The following is a 13,772-nucleotide window of genomic DNA, read 5'->3' on the forward strand; positions in this document are numbered from 1 at the left end:
ACGACTGCGACATGTCGGCTGTAGCCTCTGCGGTGCCCTCCGCAGTCGCACTGGGCAAGCGACGCCTCGAGGACGCACCCGTCGAGCCGAGTTCGAAGAAGGCGCGACCTCCGCAGGCAGCTCCTGTGCAGGCGGTCAAGCAGCAAGAGCGCCGTGTGACTCGCAGCTCGCTAGGCGGGCAGCAGCAGGCGTCTCGCGAGGCGAGCGTGGCCGAGAGCGAAGGTGCGCCTCGCCGTGCCCCTCCTCGAGCGAGTGTTTGTCCGCCGATGAAGCCTTTAACACGCCCTGATTGCCGCGGACAGGGCTTGGTCCGGTACTATACCTCCCACTCAACACGCACATCCTCCTCACGACTCGCCAAGTCACCGGCTTGACCCACCACCCTCCGCTGTCTGCGGCGGCTCCACTCGAACCTGATCCGCCCAGCACTTCCGCCGCCGGATCCGCGAATGCACAGCCTCCGGGCTTGGAGGCAGTCTCTGCTGACGCTCCGCAACAAGCCATCAGAACTCAGGCGCCCGCAAAACCTCTATTTCGCCAACTTGACGACTCGGATATCCTCCCGCCGCGAGGGGCGCGTCACGCTGGAGTCGCCGAGGCAAGCCTCTCTCCACACCCGTCCCTTTCTTGACAGTGCTGACACCCTTCTGCGTGCAGGCCGACACCTCCGACGCTTTTTACCTCCGCTTGCACCGCTACCCCGAAGTGCTCGAGAAGCGGGCTTCGCGTCTCGAGCGGGAGCGCCTCATTCACGAGCGTTCAAAGCTGATTAACGAGATCGAAGAGCTGCGCGGGAGGACATGGGTCTACGCCGGGACGAGCGCGGGAGGGCGGGCCGAGGAGGAGCGGCAGCGGCGCATCCGCGAGATGGAGGAGCGGCTCGCAAGGTGTGTCTGTCTGCAGCCATGCCTCTCGAAACGACGCTGATCCCTACGGTGCAGATACGACGCTCTCCTGCCGAATCAGCCGCGCAAGTCTAATTTCTTGAACCTCGCCTCCTCGACCTCGGGCGCACCCCTGTCAGCCAGCACGAGTGGCGGCGCACTTCTCTCGCGCCGCGACGCGCGCGGCACCGACTCGCCAGCACCGCCGCACCAGTCGTCTTCACATGGCCGCTCACGCCGCGGACACGCGCCGCCAGAGCGGCCGCTGACGCCTGTCTCGGCCGCGGCATCGGCGAACGGTGCGGGCACCCGCATACGCATCACGTTTGGCGGTACTTCCACCGGGTCCGACAACCCGACGAAGCGCCGTCGCAGCCGCGCCGAACCCGACGAAGAAGATGACGAAGACGATGAGCTCGACGGCGGTGAAGCGGGCGAGCTCGATCTCGAGCTGTACACGCTCAGCGGCGAGCGGCGCAAGGGTCCGAAGCGGGATCGCAAGGCCGAGCGGGCGCGTGCCGAGGAGCGCAAGAAGCTGGGCTTGCCGCCGCGTGCGAGTCTCGAAAAGGCGCTGACGGGGTCGAGCGCGAGGGTACTCAAGGTCGGCAAGAGAAGGAGCGCGAGACAGTCGTATGCTGCGGAGGATGACGAGGAAGACGACGAAGAGGACGACGATGTGGATGAGTGGGACGATGTTGACTCGGAGACGGGACGACCGACTCGCGCCAGCGCAGCGCCACTCGCGCGCAAGCGTCTCATCGACTCTTTCTTCCACTCGGCCTCGCTGCGCGACTCGGTCATGGCGGCGCACCAGAAGCAAGGCGGGCGCCGCTCGTCCTCGCGCGTCGCCTACGCCTTTGGACAGCGCCTCCCCGACGCCGCGCTGCTGCATTACTCGGAGTTTGCGCCGCACGGAGGCGTCACGGGCGACTCGGACGACGACGATGAGGGTTACTCGCGCGTCGCGCTCGAGGAGATGGTGCAGCAGCGGAGCCTCGAGCGGCATGGCGAAAAGCTCGTCCTCCTCGACGGGCGCGTTCTGCCGCAGTCGGCGCTCGACGTCTGGCGCGACGGCCCGCTCTCGATCAGCCCGGTCAAGCAGACACAGCACGCCATGACGGCACTCGCGGGTGTCGTGCCAGACAGTGCGTCCGAGACCGGGTCAGTCGTGACGACCGCTTCCTTCGCGCCTGCTGCTGCGCCACTCCGCCGCAACGGCTCGCTCTGGGCTCGCGATGACCCTTCGCCGAGCGTCTCGCGCGCGTCGACGCCGCTAGCCGCCCCGCCTACACTGCCCTCGCCTTCGCGCCCCACCGGGATGGCTGTTCCGCCCATGTCTCTGTCCATGTCGTAGCCCTCGCATCCAGTATCGTCCTGTTGGCATTCTATCCCTCTCGTGCTCAGCAATCGCGAGAAGGAGAGCGAGAACATGCGGGTGAACCGATTGCAACTGAACGACGACGAAAAGAGGGGATGGCGAGGTGGGAACGAGAAGACACCGATGGGACGACGAGGCGATTTTCGGGTAGGACAAAACGTGGTGGGAAGAGGCAGCCAGAAAGGATGCAGATTGGGGAAGAAAGCGAGTCCGACTGTTCGTGCGACATCATCAAGCAACCTCCGTTCACTGCTTCTCCTGCGCGGCCGCCTTGGCCTTGCCCGCGCGCGTGCGGACGCCCTCAGCAACCTCCTCGACCTTCTTCTTGCCGGCCTCGGCGACGGGCGCGGCGGCCTCCTTGACCTGCTCGACGACGGGCGCGGCCTGGTCCTTGACCTGCTCGGCGGCGGCCTGCGCCTTGGTCGCAGCCTGCTTGGCGGCCTTCTGGACGGGGGGCGCGGGGAGGATGAGCGAGAGGATGACGCCGACCATGCCGATGAGGGTCGCAAACACGACGCCAAAGACGCCGCCGGTGAGCGGGCGGTCGACAAACGCCTTCTTGGGGTCGACGAGCGCCTCGTCGAGGAACTGCTGCGCCTTGAACTTGACCCACGCGACCGGGTCGCTCTTGACGTCGGGCTCGCCGGCGTCGCGCGCGGCGCCAGAGTGCTTGTGCTCCGACTCGGCGGGCTTGTCGGCCGCCTCGGCCGCGGCCTCGAGCGGCGCCTTGACGCGGTACGTCTCGTCGAGGAAGCGCTCGAGGTCGGCCTCGGACGACGAGAGGAAGATGTTGTCAAACAGGATCGAGTCGGTCATGGACCACAGCTCGAAGCCGAGGCCGGCGATCGGGCTCAGGTCGGCGGGCGAGTCGTCGTGGTAGTAATTCGGGTTGCTGTCGAGTGTGCAGACTGGCGTCAGTAAGGTGCGCCGGATACGAGTGGGCGAGGAGAAGAGACGCACGGAATCTTGCGCGGCGACCACGGGCCCTTGTAGTCGGGGTTGTCGATCAGCGGCGCGAACCACTTGCCCTTGAAGTCAGCTGTGATCGAGTGCAAAGCAAGTCAGTGTCCCGCGCAGCCAGCGGTAGGCCGGAACGAAGCCGCGTCGCAAACTCACGGTTGGGGATCTCGGGGCGGGTCCACTCGCCGCAGCCGCTCGCAGCCTCGCACGCCGGGTTGGGCACCATGGGCGCGATCCAGTCGCCGTCGTCCTCGTCACTCCACTCCTCGGGCTTCTCGGCGTCGGGGTCGGGCACGACGGCGGGCTCGTCGTCAAGCCAGTCGGCGGGCTTCTCCGCGTCCGGGTCGGCGATCATGGCGGGCGCGTCCTCGTCCCACTCGGCGGGCCTGACCGCACTCGGGTCCGAGATCTTGGGCGTCTCGACCCAGTCGGCGGGCTTGACGTCCTCGGGGTCGTCGATCTCGGTCGGGGGGTTGAACGGCGGGTTGAAGTCCTCCAAGAGCGAGCCAGACTTGACCTTGCTGTCGTTGATGCGGATCTCGTACGTCTGGTCGGGGCGGATGATGAGCGTGTAGAGGGCCGTCGTCTTGGTAATCTGCGGAGGCGGCGGCGCGACGAGGTGCTTCTCCTCGATTTCGCCCGAGATGGGGTTCTTGTGGCGGATGATCAGGTGCGTTTTGCTAGTACTGCCACACCTATCCGGTCCGTACATCAGGGTGCTGCAAGTACAGAAAGGGATGGTCAGTTGGAGTTGTGTCTGGATGCCGCGGTTGACGAGAGGCGAGTGCGCGACTTCTTTGTCCGAATCGCGCGCTCGCGAGCCGCGTTTCCGATGCGTGCTGTCTCAGGAGTCGCACAGGGCTTTAAAAAGAACGTACTAGGGCGTCTTGTCCGAGAATTCCTCGGCGTGGATGCCCTCGGGGCTCTCGCTGAGCAGCTTGATGTACGCGCCGCCGCAGTCGAGCCCCTTCTGGAGCTTGACCTCGTACGAGAGGACGAGCGAGCCCTTGCCCTTGGGGTCGTAGGGCGTGTCGAGGGGTGCGGAAATGGCGTGGTGCGCCGCCTTGGTCTTGAGGACGAGGCCCTTGTCGCCGGCGATGCCCGGGTAGACGGCGGGCTCCTCGATGCCCCACTCGCCGACGTACGAGAAGACCTAGCAGGAGAGACGTCAGACCTGGGCGGGGGCGGGTGAGCGAGGGAGAGGGAGGGTGGGCGACGAACCTCGCCGGTCTGGTCCTGCTTTGTCGCCCTCGAGGGGGACCAGCGGTCGAAGGCAGCGTCGCTCTCGAATTGCTCGACGAAGATGCCGTCGACAGACGTCGGCTGCAGGGCGAGTGTCAGTAGCGAGCGCGCGGGACGTGGCAGGGTCGACGAGGGGGAGAGGGCGCACGGTGAAGGCAGGGGCCGACTCTGCGGCGGCGAGGGTGCAGAGGGCACTGACGACCGAGAGCGGGAGCAGCGCGTACTTCATCGCTTCTGGCTCGGGGGTTCGAGGGGCAAGCGCGGCGACGAGGGGCCGAGAGGGCGAGGAGAGGGGAGACGCGCGTGGAAGCAATTCCCGCAACCCGCGGATCCCGCTTACCTCCGCCGCACCCTCAAGGATTGTCTGAGCAAGTCAGCAGGGCGTACAGAGCACTTTCAAAAGCTAAACATGCCTCTGCCAGCACGAGGGACCTTCGACGAGTGCACCGCCTCTCTCGCTCATTGTCCCGCGTCGCTCGCTGCCTCGAGGCTGCCGAGCCGGCCGAGTGTGCCGGTCAGCTTCTGTGTAATTCGACGCATATTCAATACGACCCAAGCGCGCCCAGGAGGACGGTCCGACGACGTCTGCCTCGTCCTCTGCTCGTGAGCGTTTCATCTCCTGCCTTCCTCCGCGCACTCGCCTCATTCTGCTGTACAGACGCCGGTCGCTCGCCGTACCCTTGCTCTCTCGTCGGCCTCACAAAGACTTGCTGCCCTCCCCTCCAACCTCGCCGGTTCCCTCCGTCATCGCGCCTGCGCACACGACCTCCCCCGCAACGAGACCAGCAGTCCGTCGCCTACCCGTGCGCAGACTCGCGCGCACAGAGAACATCGCCACGCCCCGCCCCGCGCCCGTCCAACCCCTCTGGTTATCACCCTTCCTCAATTTCACCGTCTGAAGCCATGTCGGGCCTCCTCTCGTCCATCGCAGGCGCCTTCCGCGCCCCTGCCCCGCGTCAACCGCGCTACATCGGCGCCGAAGAGGCCGTCGCCATCGACGGCTGGCTCATGGGCGGCGACGACCAGGGCGCCTTCTCGCTCGACCAGGTATGCTTGCCCTCCCGGACCTTCTTTCAGCACTGGCTGACCAGCCCACCTCTCCGCAGCTGATGGAGCTCGCCGGCCTGAGCGTCGCGCAGGCCGTCGCGCACCTGTACCCGCTCGGGCCAAAGCTCGCGCCCGACGCCAACGGGATCAAGCAGAAGCGCACCAACGAGCGCGTGCTCGTGTGCTGCGGGCCGGGGAACCAAGGCGGTGACGGACTCGTCGCGGCGAGGCATCTGTGTGAGTCGTCGCGCGGAGGAGCAGTGGGCGCACCGAGACTGTCACAGAAGGACTGACTGTCGAGCCACAAAGACCACTTTGGCTACGCTCCGAGCGTGTTCTACCCGAAGGTCGGTGGTCTGAAGCGCGTTGAGCCGGTTGCCGCGTGCTGACGGTTCTTCGTGGCTCTTTGCCTTGCGACCTTCTCAGGAGTCCAAGGGCGAGATCTTTGCTGTGCGCACCTCTGTCTCGCTCTCGCCAGCCTCACCGTTGTACCTCTCTGACCCGTCTCGACCGTCCACAGCGCCTGAAGAAGCAGTGCGAGAACCTCGACCTCCCGCTCATCGCGCCGCCCAACTCGGGCTCGTCGTCTTTCCCGATGGCACCCGACGCGCAGGACGTTGCTTTCCGCCGCGCGATGGACAACACGGATGTCGTGCTTGACTGCGTCTTCGGTGCGTTGGCCTACTTCTCACGATTCCTTCCCTCCTCTCACGCCGGCGGGCTGACGGATGGAACCCTCGCAGGCTTCTCCTTCAAGCCTCCACCTCGCGCACCGTTCATCACTGTCCTCGACGAGTTCAAGAAGACGAAGCACCCGATCCTGTCGGTCGACATCCCGAGCGGGTGGGACGTCGAGAGCGGGAACGCGGACGGGAGCGGGTTCACACCAGGTGCGGCCGACGCAGGACCCTCAGCTCTCGTTGTCGCTTTTTAGCGATTGAGCTGATCGAATTCGTCTACGTCAACGTGCAGACGCCATCCTCTCGCTCACGGCGCCCAAGAAGGGAATCAGGGCATTCGTCGAGGCGGGCGGGAAGCACCTCCTGGGCGGGCGCTTCATCCCCGAGTACGTCGCCTTCCCACGACGATCCCATCGCGGCACTCAGAACAAGACTGAACATATTCCTTTCGTCCTCCAGCTCGCTCGTTGAGCAGTACAAGCTGAACCTGCCCGACTATCCGGAGGACGGGAGCCAGATCGTCGACATTACCTGGCGCAAAGAGTAGCCGTCGTGTGATTTGTATTGCACAAGGACTTGCAAGTACATCTGCTCTCATTTCTTGCGGTCCCTTCAGAGCCGGACTTTCGCGGAGAGAAGGGGCATCCTCTTCGCCCCTTCTATCGAGAGAACACTCGATCTTGCTCGTGAGACTGTAAGAAATGCAGTGCAGCTCGAGAGCACACTGCTCACTGCGGTGGCGGCGAGAATCGGAGAGCGGACGGCTCGTTTCGTCTCTCTGCGGCGCTGCTCGTTGGGCTTTCGATCGCGCCGGCTGCTTGCGTCTGGAGCGATGGTGCGCTGCGCAGGGCCCGCACGAGGCCTGTCACGGCCTGCAGGCGCGCCCGCTGTGCGCCTCTGTGCCTCTGCGCCGGCTCTCCCGCGCCCGCCTCTTGCTCCTCGCCTTCATCGCTCGGCCTCGTCGTCGCCGCGCGTCGCCGCATGGGCGATCCCGCGGGCGCGTGAGGCGACGGCCGACATCCCCACGCAGGGCGGGTCGAGCGCGCGCGTGCGCCTCGAGGACCCGCTGCGGCTGCTCAAGAGCGAGCTGTCGGGCATGCGCCAGAGCATCACGGCGCTCCTCGGGAGCAAGCACCCTGCGCTCGACACGATCGCAAAGTACTACTTCCAGGCCGAGGGCAAGCACGTCCGCCCGATGATTGTCCTCCTCATGAGCCAGGCGACCAACGGCCTCAGCCCGCGGTGGGACGCCGTGCGCGAGCGCGAGGACGAGCGCGAGCAGCGCCGCAGAGAGGGCAAGGGCATGGGCGTCGACGAGCCCCTCGAGCACGAAGACGTTCTCCAGGACGAAAACCCCAGCATGGCCCAGCGCGCCCGCGACCTCCTCGCCAACCCGCTCTCGGCCTTCTCCTCTTCGTCCTCCTCTCCCTCTGCCCCTGCAGCTTCGTCCGCCTCCTTGAACCTCCTTCCGACCCAGCGACGGCTCGCGGAAATCACCGAGCTCATCCACGTCGCCTCGCTTCTCCACGACGATGTCATCGACCTCGCCGCGACACGGCGGTCTGCCCCCTCTGCGCCGTCCCTGTTCGGCAACAAGCTCTCGATTCTCGGCGGCGACTTTCTCCTTGCGCGCGCGTCGCTCGCGCTGAGCCGGCTGGGGAGCAACGAGGTGGTCGAGCTCGTCGCGAGCGTGCTCGCCAACCTCGTCGAGGGCGAGGTCATGCAGATGAAGGGCAACATGCCCTCCGCCACCTCCTCCTCTTCTTCTTCTCCTTCCCCTACCTCATCCGCCCTCCCCTCCGCCTCGTCCGCCGTCGCGTCCTCGATCGTCCCCTCGCACACCCTGTCCGGGCGGGGCCCGACGCCCGAGATCTTCGCGCACTACATGCGCAAGACGTACCTCAAGACGGCGTCGCTCATTGCCAAGTCGGCGCGCGCGACGACCATCCTCGGCGGCGCGGGAGAGTGCCAGGGGTGGAAGGAGGGCGAGGGCGTAAAGGATGCCGCGTACGAGTACGGGCGCAACCTCGGCATCGCATTCCAGGTGCGCATCTCGCTCATTTTCCTCCTTCTTTGCGCCTATTTCGCCTCGAGGCAGTACTGATCCTTCGAGGCCCCCCCGCAGCTGATTGACGACATGCTCGACTTTACCGCCTCTGCGGCAGAGCTCGGCAAGCCCGGCGGCGGCGCCGACCTCAAGCTCGGGCTCGCGACCGCGCCGGCACTGTACGCGTGGGACGAGTTCCCCGAGCTCGGCGCGCTCATCGAGCGCAAGTTTGCAGAGGAGGGGGACGTCGAGCGGGTGCGTCGCGCGGCTCACTTGCGCTCGCTCGCTAGTCTCGCACAGAGCCTCGATACTGACGAGCTGTGGATAATCGCTCTGATGCACAGGCCAAGGACTTGATCCTGCGCTCGTCCGGCGCGGCGCGCACGTTTGCGCTCGCCGAGGAGCACTCGAATGCGGCGATCGCGGCGCTGCGACGGCTGCCCGAGTCGGACGCGCGCGACGCGCTCGAGAAGATTGCGCGGGACGTGCTCACGCGGAAGAAGTAGACAAGTCGGCGATTGAAGGCAGGGCTAGACGTGGAGAGGCAGGGGTAGACAGAGGTCGGTGGGCTGGACCGGGTGTTTGTCTCTCGTTTTGGGACCCTTTACTCGACACGTTGGATCGTAAGAGCATCACATGCTGTACCATAGAGCCGCTCCTCCTCCTCTCCCTCGCATGCATGCAAAGCCAAAAAGGGGCACGCCCAGCCTCGTTCGTGCTTTCGTCGCGCCTGAGCAGAGGGACGGCGCAAATGCGAGTAACAGCCCCTTCGTTCCACAACACAGTCTACATGTCCTTCATGCGCATGGCGAGGCTGACAGCCTTGCCGACGGCGACCTTGAACCGCCTGCGGTGGCGCTCGCTGTTGAGCCTCACGCGGCGGTTGCTCGGGCTCTCGAAGCGCTCCTGCCGCCGCAGTTCCCTCCGGACGTTGTTCTCAAACAGGACGCGGTTGAGGGTGCGGTACGCGCGCGCGACGTTGCCGTCGCGCACGGCAAACGACCGCGCCGACGTCGTCGACGCCGGCTGCGAGTACGGGACGGGCGGCGCGAACCGCCACGTGTCTTCGGGGCTCGCGGCCGCGACGCGCTGCGCCGAGCGGGCCGACGACGTCGTCGCGCCAAAGTAGGTGCGCGCGAGGGCGTCGTGCGCCGCGCCGCGGCCGGCAAAGGCGTCGAGCGCCGAGGGCGTCGTCGACTTGGGTGCGCCCGAGGGCTTGCCGCCGCGCGGGCTGCTCTGCGCGCGCGAGCGGATCGACTTGATCACGTCGTCGAGCGGACCGGCAGGGGGAGCGGAAGGGGAAGAGGTGGACGGAGAGGACGAGGTAGAGGCGGAGGGGGTCGCCGAGGATGAAGGCTCGGCGCTGGCGGGTGCTGGCGGGGTCGAGTAGGGCCGTGCGTGTGCTGCTACGAGTGCTCGCGGGGTGCTGCATGCGCCCAGGCGGAGCTGGGAGCGGAAGGACGAGACGAGCGAGTTCATCTGTCGGTGAGGAGGGAAAAGTGGGAGGGAGCGCCGTGAGCGAGAGAGGGACGGGCAGGGCGGGTACGCGGGTGCTCACGATTGCTGCTCGCAGTCTGCACGCTCTCGTCTAGCGCGGACACGGCGAGAGGCGGTGAAGCGCGCGACTCCAACCCTTCTTCGCCGTCCGCACCGCCGCGTTTCCCTCTGCGCGTCCAACCAGAGATGAGCGACGAACTGCGACAGGTGCATCCACGCAGAGCAGTCAGGCCCACCCGCACGCTCACCGCCTCGATCCGCAGACCTTGATCAACCTCCAGCAGCGCGGACAGGACGCAGCCCGCTCGCTCCAGGCCGTCCGCGCGCAGCTCAACGCCCGCGAGCGCGACAAGAAGCTCACCACCCTCACCCTCCGCGAAATCGAACAGCTCCCGCGCGACCCCAACCAGGCAAACTGCTACCGCGCCGTCGGGAGGATGTGCGTCCTCGTAGCCGCTCTCTACCGTGTGCTCGCTGCTCATCTCCTCTGAGTGCACAGGTTCGTGCAGGAGTCGCGCAACAACGTCGAGAACACGTTGCGCGCAAAGATGAAGGAGGCGACCGACGAGGTGTCCATCCTCGAGAAGAAGGCAAAGGTGCGCACACTTCCACGCTCGTCGTCTTTGGCCAGTCCTGCATCCGGGGATGAGAGCTCACGACGTACCATGTGCTTGCAGTACCTTGACGGCGAGATCACCACGGCGCAAAAGTGCGTTTCCCCTCGTGTTCCCTCGCTCGCTTCCTGCCGTTCGCCCTCGCTTACTCGGCTTGCGCGTTCTCCAGCTCCATCCGCGACATCCTGCAGGAACAGGCAGCCTCGTCGTAGGCACTCCGCCCTACCGCCGTCTCTGCTAGCTGTACCTACCGTGTATCACCCTCTCCGGCTGTTCGTCCAAGTTACCCTACACATCGCATCACTGCAACGACCCGCTGTTGTATACCCGAGATTGCCTTTACCCATCAGTCGGCGGAGGGCTACTCAACATGCGTTTATCGCCAAATTATCGCAGAGTCGATTCCGCCAACGCTCAGATCGCTTCGATGCTTCGACTCCAGTCTGTCGACCGGATCTTCCACGCACACGCGGCCAGTCTTGATCATCGCGCTGAACTCGGTCTCTCGCCTCGTCGCGATACCTCTCCGCTTAACCTCTGAGGCCCCGCACGTGGGCTTGTCCATTGCGGCAATCGCGGCAGTCCGTCCCTCTGCCGCGCACGCTTCCTTGCTGTAGTCGCGGCATCATCCCCTGCCTCGAGGACCTTGTCGAGCAGCTGCGGGCGCGAGGGCAGATGATATGCTCGGCGTGCTGCGTTCGCTCGCCTGGCCGCTCTGCATCGCCCTCGTCGCCTTCCCTCTCGCAACCTGCTCCTCGATCACCGATACGGCCATGCGCAAGCGCGCTGCTGCGCGCCCAGTCTTTGCGCATGTCGGTACGTCGGCTTGTCCGACTTCGCTGAGCCTTCTCAGACGGACTGACGGTGCGCCAGACCGCAGTTCAAGGCAACTGGCAGGCGTACTCGCAGGAGGACTACGCGGCCGAGTACGCCCGCGCCCGCGAAGCCGCCATCGACGCATTTGCGCTCAACGTCGGACACGACGCCTCGGATGCGGAGCAGATGCAGAAGGCGTTCGCGGCGGCCGAGGAGGGCGGGTTCAAGCTCTACTGGTCGTTCGACATGAACTACTTTAGCGGGCCGGGCGCGAGCGAGGTCATACTTGACGAGTACCTGGGTAAGTGGGGAGGGAGCAGCGCGTACTACACGTGGGAAGACAAGCTGTTCGTATCGACCTTCTCAGGCGAGGTTCCTGGTACGTTCCGGTTTCGCTCTGCGCCTCTATCACAGAATCAGCCGACAAGCTCCTGCAGGCAATTTTCTTGACGGTGCCAGCTCGTTCGAGGAATCGAACGCGAAATGGAGTGCATTACTGGATGCAGCGAAGGACAAGCTGGGCCGAGAGGTGCGTCTTCGCCGAGTCGCGCATCCGTCAGCCACTCTACACAGCTGACCGTGGCCGTCTTCTTCTTTTCTCTCATGACACCAGATCTTGTGAGCTTCGATACCGGACTCTGCGATGTCGCGCAGGCACGAAGAAAACTGATGCGACATCTGGTCACCTCGTTTCGCTTCCAGCTTCGTGCCGAACTGGAACGATGTTGCGCTCGTCCCGCAGAATGTCTGGGCAGGCGGCATCTTCAGCTGGGCGGCTTGGTGAGTAGGCCTTGCGCGGCCCCGAACACAACCCGCGCGAAGGTTGAGACTAAGCTTTCGCATGCTTGACTTGCAGGGGCGACAAGGGGAGGATCGACGAGATTACGACGAAGCAGGACGAGTTGGTGAGCTCCGGTGCTGTCCGCCCGCCGCAAGAAAGCTCGTTTGCTGCTGCACTGACGACTCGACCGGGACTGCAGTACATCGCTGCTGCAGGCAAAGCTGGTCTCGCCTACATGGCACCTGTGGCTGCATTCTTCTACGTTCACGTCGCCCCGGACAACAACTACGTCCTCCAATCGTACGTCGAGCTGGCGATTCATGCTACTTCTTCGAAGGCAACTCACGCGATGATCTGCCGGCAGAGGCGACCATCTCCTTGCCAAGCATTACGTGCGTGTGCTCGAGACACGAAGCGCTTCTCTGCTGTATTGCTCCTGATTCACGCCGTTGGCGTGCTGGCGTGCAGAGCGACCTGATTGCGCTCGATCCGGGTGTAAGCTCCTTCAAATTGGCGTCTTCGAGTGGCATCAGTGCTCACTGTCCCACTACAGCCCAACTTCATCGAGCTGCTGTCCATCAACGACTATGGCGAGTCGCACTACCTCAGTTCGGTGAGCGAGAACGCGGGTGTTCCAGAGGGCGCGAAGGGCTACGTCGACTCGTCGAGAGACCACACTCCCATGCTCTGGCTTTGCGCATACTACAACTTTTAGTGCGCACTATCTCAAAGCGTGGTCGTGGTCGTGTGTGGCGTCGGCTAGTCACTGACCGCGCCTTTGATATCGGCGCAGCTTCAAGAACGGCTCACCGCCCACAATATCAGCTGAAGCTGTAATTTGGTGGTATCGCCCGCATCCTGCAGCTGCGACCGCCAGTTCGGACGCTCTCAGTAGACCAGACTATGCCGACACACTGCAGGACGTTATCGAAGCGGAAGTGTTTGTACCGGAGGACTCGAAGGCGGCGCAGCTTGTCTTCACCAGTGCGGAAGATCCTCCACAAGAGGCACGCCCAAGCGACTCAGCTGAGGTCCTCACTTGTGCAGCGGGCGGTCAGGCGCTGAAGGCTCAAGCTGTCAAAGCCGGCGTCAACCTTCTCTCCGCGCCGTTCGTCCCGGGTAGCGTAGCGATCGTACGCTTCTGCCGCACGTCCCGGTCTCGCTTCAGCCTGGCCTCCTGACGCACTCTGGTGCCGTACACTTGCAGGCATTGCAGGATGCCAACGGGAACGAGCTGTTGAACGGCACAGGCGAGGACATCGTGGACGGTCCTGCCACCTACGACTTCAATCTCCGCACCTACATTATTCCGGACGGCGCAACCGCGTCGTGAGTCTCTTCTCTTTCTCGCGGTCCTCATTGCCGCATGCCGCGCCGTCGTAACCGTTCAATCTGAGCGCAGGACATTTCTGCACTTGGCATCAACCGGTAGCCAGGGCACGGTCGCCAGCAACGTCGAGTCAGAGGACTCAGTGACCTCCCGTCGACCCGACCGTGCGAGCTCCGGGCCCACTCAGGCTCAGGCAGCAGTCTCAAGCGCCTCGGTCTCGATAGAGCAGCCTCCCTCAGCCAGTGCGTCGAGTGACTTCATCTTGAGCAGTCAAGCCGCCGAGCAGGCTCATGACTAGAGACGGGTCCAGGCGGGTCAGCAGGCGCAGGTGTCAATACAAGCACGTCAAGCGACTCGACAACCGGCGGCCTTCCCAAGTCGGCGTGGCTTGCTGTTGGCGGCGCGGCGCTGCTGCTGGCTCTCCTAGGCGGCGTGTGCTTTGTTTTCAAGCAAAGGAGACGGAGAGTCAGACAGGGAGCGCCCGAGGACCGTCTGC

General features: G+C 64.8%; 7 protein-coding genes across 7 annotated transcripts; 5 read left to right on the plus strand and 2 right to left on the minus strand.

Moving 5' to 3' along the window:
• Nucleotides 1–11: 11 nt before the first annotated feature.
• On the plus strand, nucleotides 12–2,238 carry JCM10292_007228 (uncharacterized protein; the record flags this gene model as incomplete). Its single annotated transcript, XM_076648304.1, has 4 exons — nucleotides 12–222; nucleotides 303–598; nucleotides 658–887; nucleotides 942–2,238. The coding sequence occupies 4 exons, from the start codon at nucleotides 12–14 to the stop codon at nucleotides 2,236–2,238; spliced, it is 2,034 nt and encodes a 677-aa protein (XP_076506251.1).
• Nucleotides 2,239–2,508: 270 nt separating this feature from the next.
• On the minus strand, nucleotides 2,509–4,693 carry CNE1 (calnexin; the record flags this gene model as incomplete). The annotated part of the gene is made up of 6 exons (XM_076648305.1): nucleotides 2,509–3,154; nucleotides 3,223–3,301; nucleotides 3,379–3,941; nucleotides 4,101–4,375; nucleotides 4,444–4,545; nucleotides 4,613–4,693. 6 exons carry the CDS (start codon nucleotides 4,691–4,693, stop codon nucleotides 2,509–2,511), a joined length of 1,746 nt encoding a protein of 581 aa, XP_076506252.1.
• A 674-nt stretch (nucleotides 4,694–5,367) lies between these two features.
• On the plus strand, nucleotides 5,368–6,738 carry NNR1 (NADHX epimerase; the record flags this gene model as incomplete). Its single annotated transcript, XM_076648306.1, has 8 exons — nucleotides 5,368–5,511; nucleotides 5,571–5,748; nucleotides 5,821–5,858; nucleotides 5,938–5,961; nucleotides 6,032–6,182; nucleotides 6,255–6,401; nucleotides 6,484–6,577; nucleotides 6,651–6,738. 8 exons carry the CDS (start codon nucleotides 5,368–5,370, stop codon nucleotides 6,736–6,738), a joined length of 864 nt encoding a protein of 287 aa, XP_076506253.1.
• Nucleotides 6,739–7,023: 285 nt separating this feature from the next.
• On the plus strand, nucleotides 7,024–8,744 carry COQ1 (trans-hexaprenyltranstransferase; the record flags this gene model as incomplete). The annotated part of the gene is made up of 3 exons (XM_076648307.1): nucleotides 7,024–8,235; nucleotides 8,317–8,493; nucleotides 8,583–8,744. 3 exons carry the CDS (start codon nucleotides 7,024–7,026, stop codon nucleotides 8,742–8,744), a joined length of 1,551 nt encoding a protein of 516 aa, XP_076506254.1.
• Nucleotides 8,745–9,024: 280 nt separating this feature from the next.
• MRP21 (mitochondrial 37S ribosomal protein bS21m MRP21) lies at nucleotides 9,025–9,717 on the minus strand (the record flags this gene model as incomplete). Its single annotated transcript, XM_076648308.1, has 1 exon — nucleotides 9,025–9,717. The coding sequence occupies one exon, from the start codon at nucleotides 9,715–9,717 to the stop codon at nucleotides 9,025–9,027; it is 693 nt and encodes a 230-aa protein (XP_076506255.1).
• A 204-nt stretch (nucleotides 9,718–9,921) lies between these two features.
• PFD1 (prefolding complex chaperone subunit) lies at nucleotides 9,922–10,561 on the plus strand (the record flags this gene model as incomplete). Its single annotated transcript, XM_076648309.1, has 5 exons — nucleotides 9,922–9,942; nucleotides 9,999–10,174; nucleotides 10,235–10,331; nucleotides 10,413–10,444; nucleotides 10,519–10,561. 5 exons carry the CDS (start codon nucleotides 9,922–9,924, stop codon nucleotides 10,559–10,561), a joined length of 369 nt encoding a protein of 122 aa, XP_076506256.1.
• Nucleotides 10,562–11,122: 561 nt separating this feature from the next.
• On the plus strand, nucleotides 11,123–13,279 carry JCM10292_007234 (glycoside hydrolase family 71 protein; the record flags this gene model as incomplete). Its single annotated transcript, XM_076648310.1, has 13 exons — nucleotides 11,123–11,165; nucleotides 11,230–11,544; nucleotides 11,603–11,694; nucleotides 11,779–11,783; nucleotides 11,868–11,945; nucleotides 12,022–12,070; nucleotides 12,146–12,246; nucleotides 12,311–12,338; nucleotides 12,415–12,441; nucleotides 12,500–12,660; nucleotides 12,740–12,930; nucleotides 12,994–13,079; nucleotides 13,154–13,279. The coding sequence occupies 13 exons, from the start codon at nucleotides 11,123–11,125 to the stop codon at nucleotides 13,277–13,279; spliced, it is 1,302 nt and encodes a 433-aa protein (XP_076506257.1).
• Between the last annotated feature and the right edge of the window lie 493 nt (nucleotides 13,280–13,772).

The sequence above is a fragment of the Rhodotorula paludigena genome (genome assembly GCF_050403205.1).
Source record: "Rhodotorula paludigena JCM10292 DNA, Rt_paludigena_JCM10292v1_ctg14, whole genome shotgun sequence".
NCBI classification, from domain to species: Eukaryota; Fungi; Basidiomycota; class Microbotryomycetes; order Sporidiobolales; family Sporidiobolaceae; genus Rhodotorula; species Rhodotorula paludigena.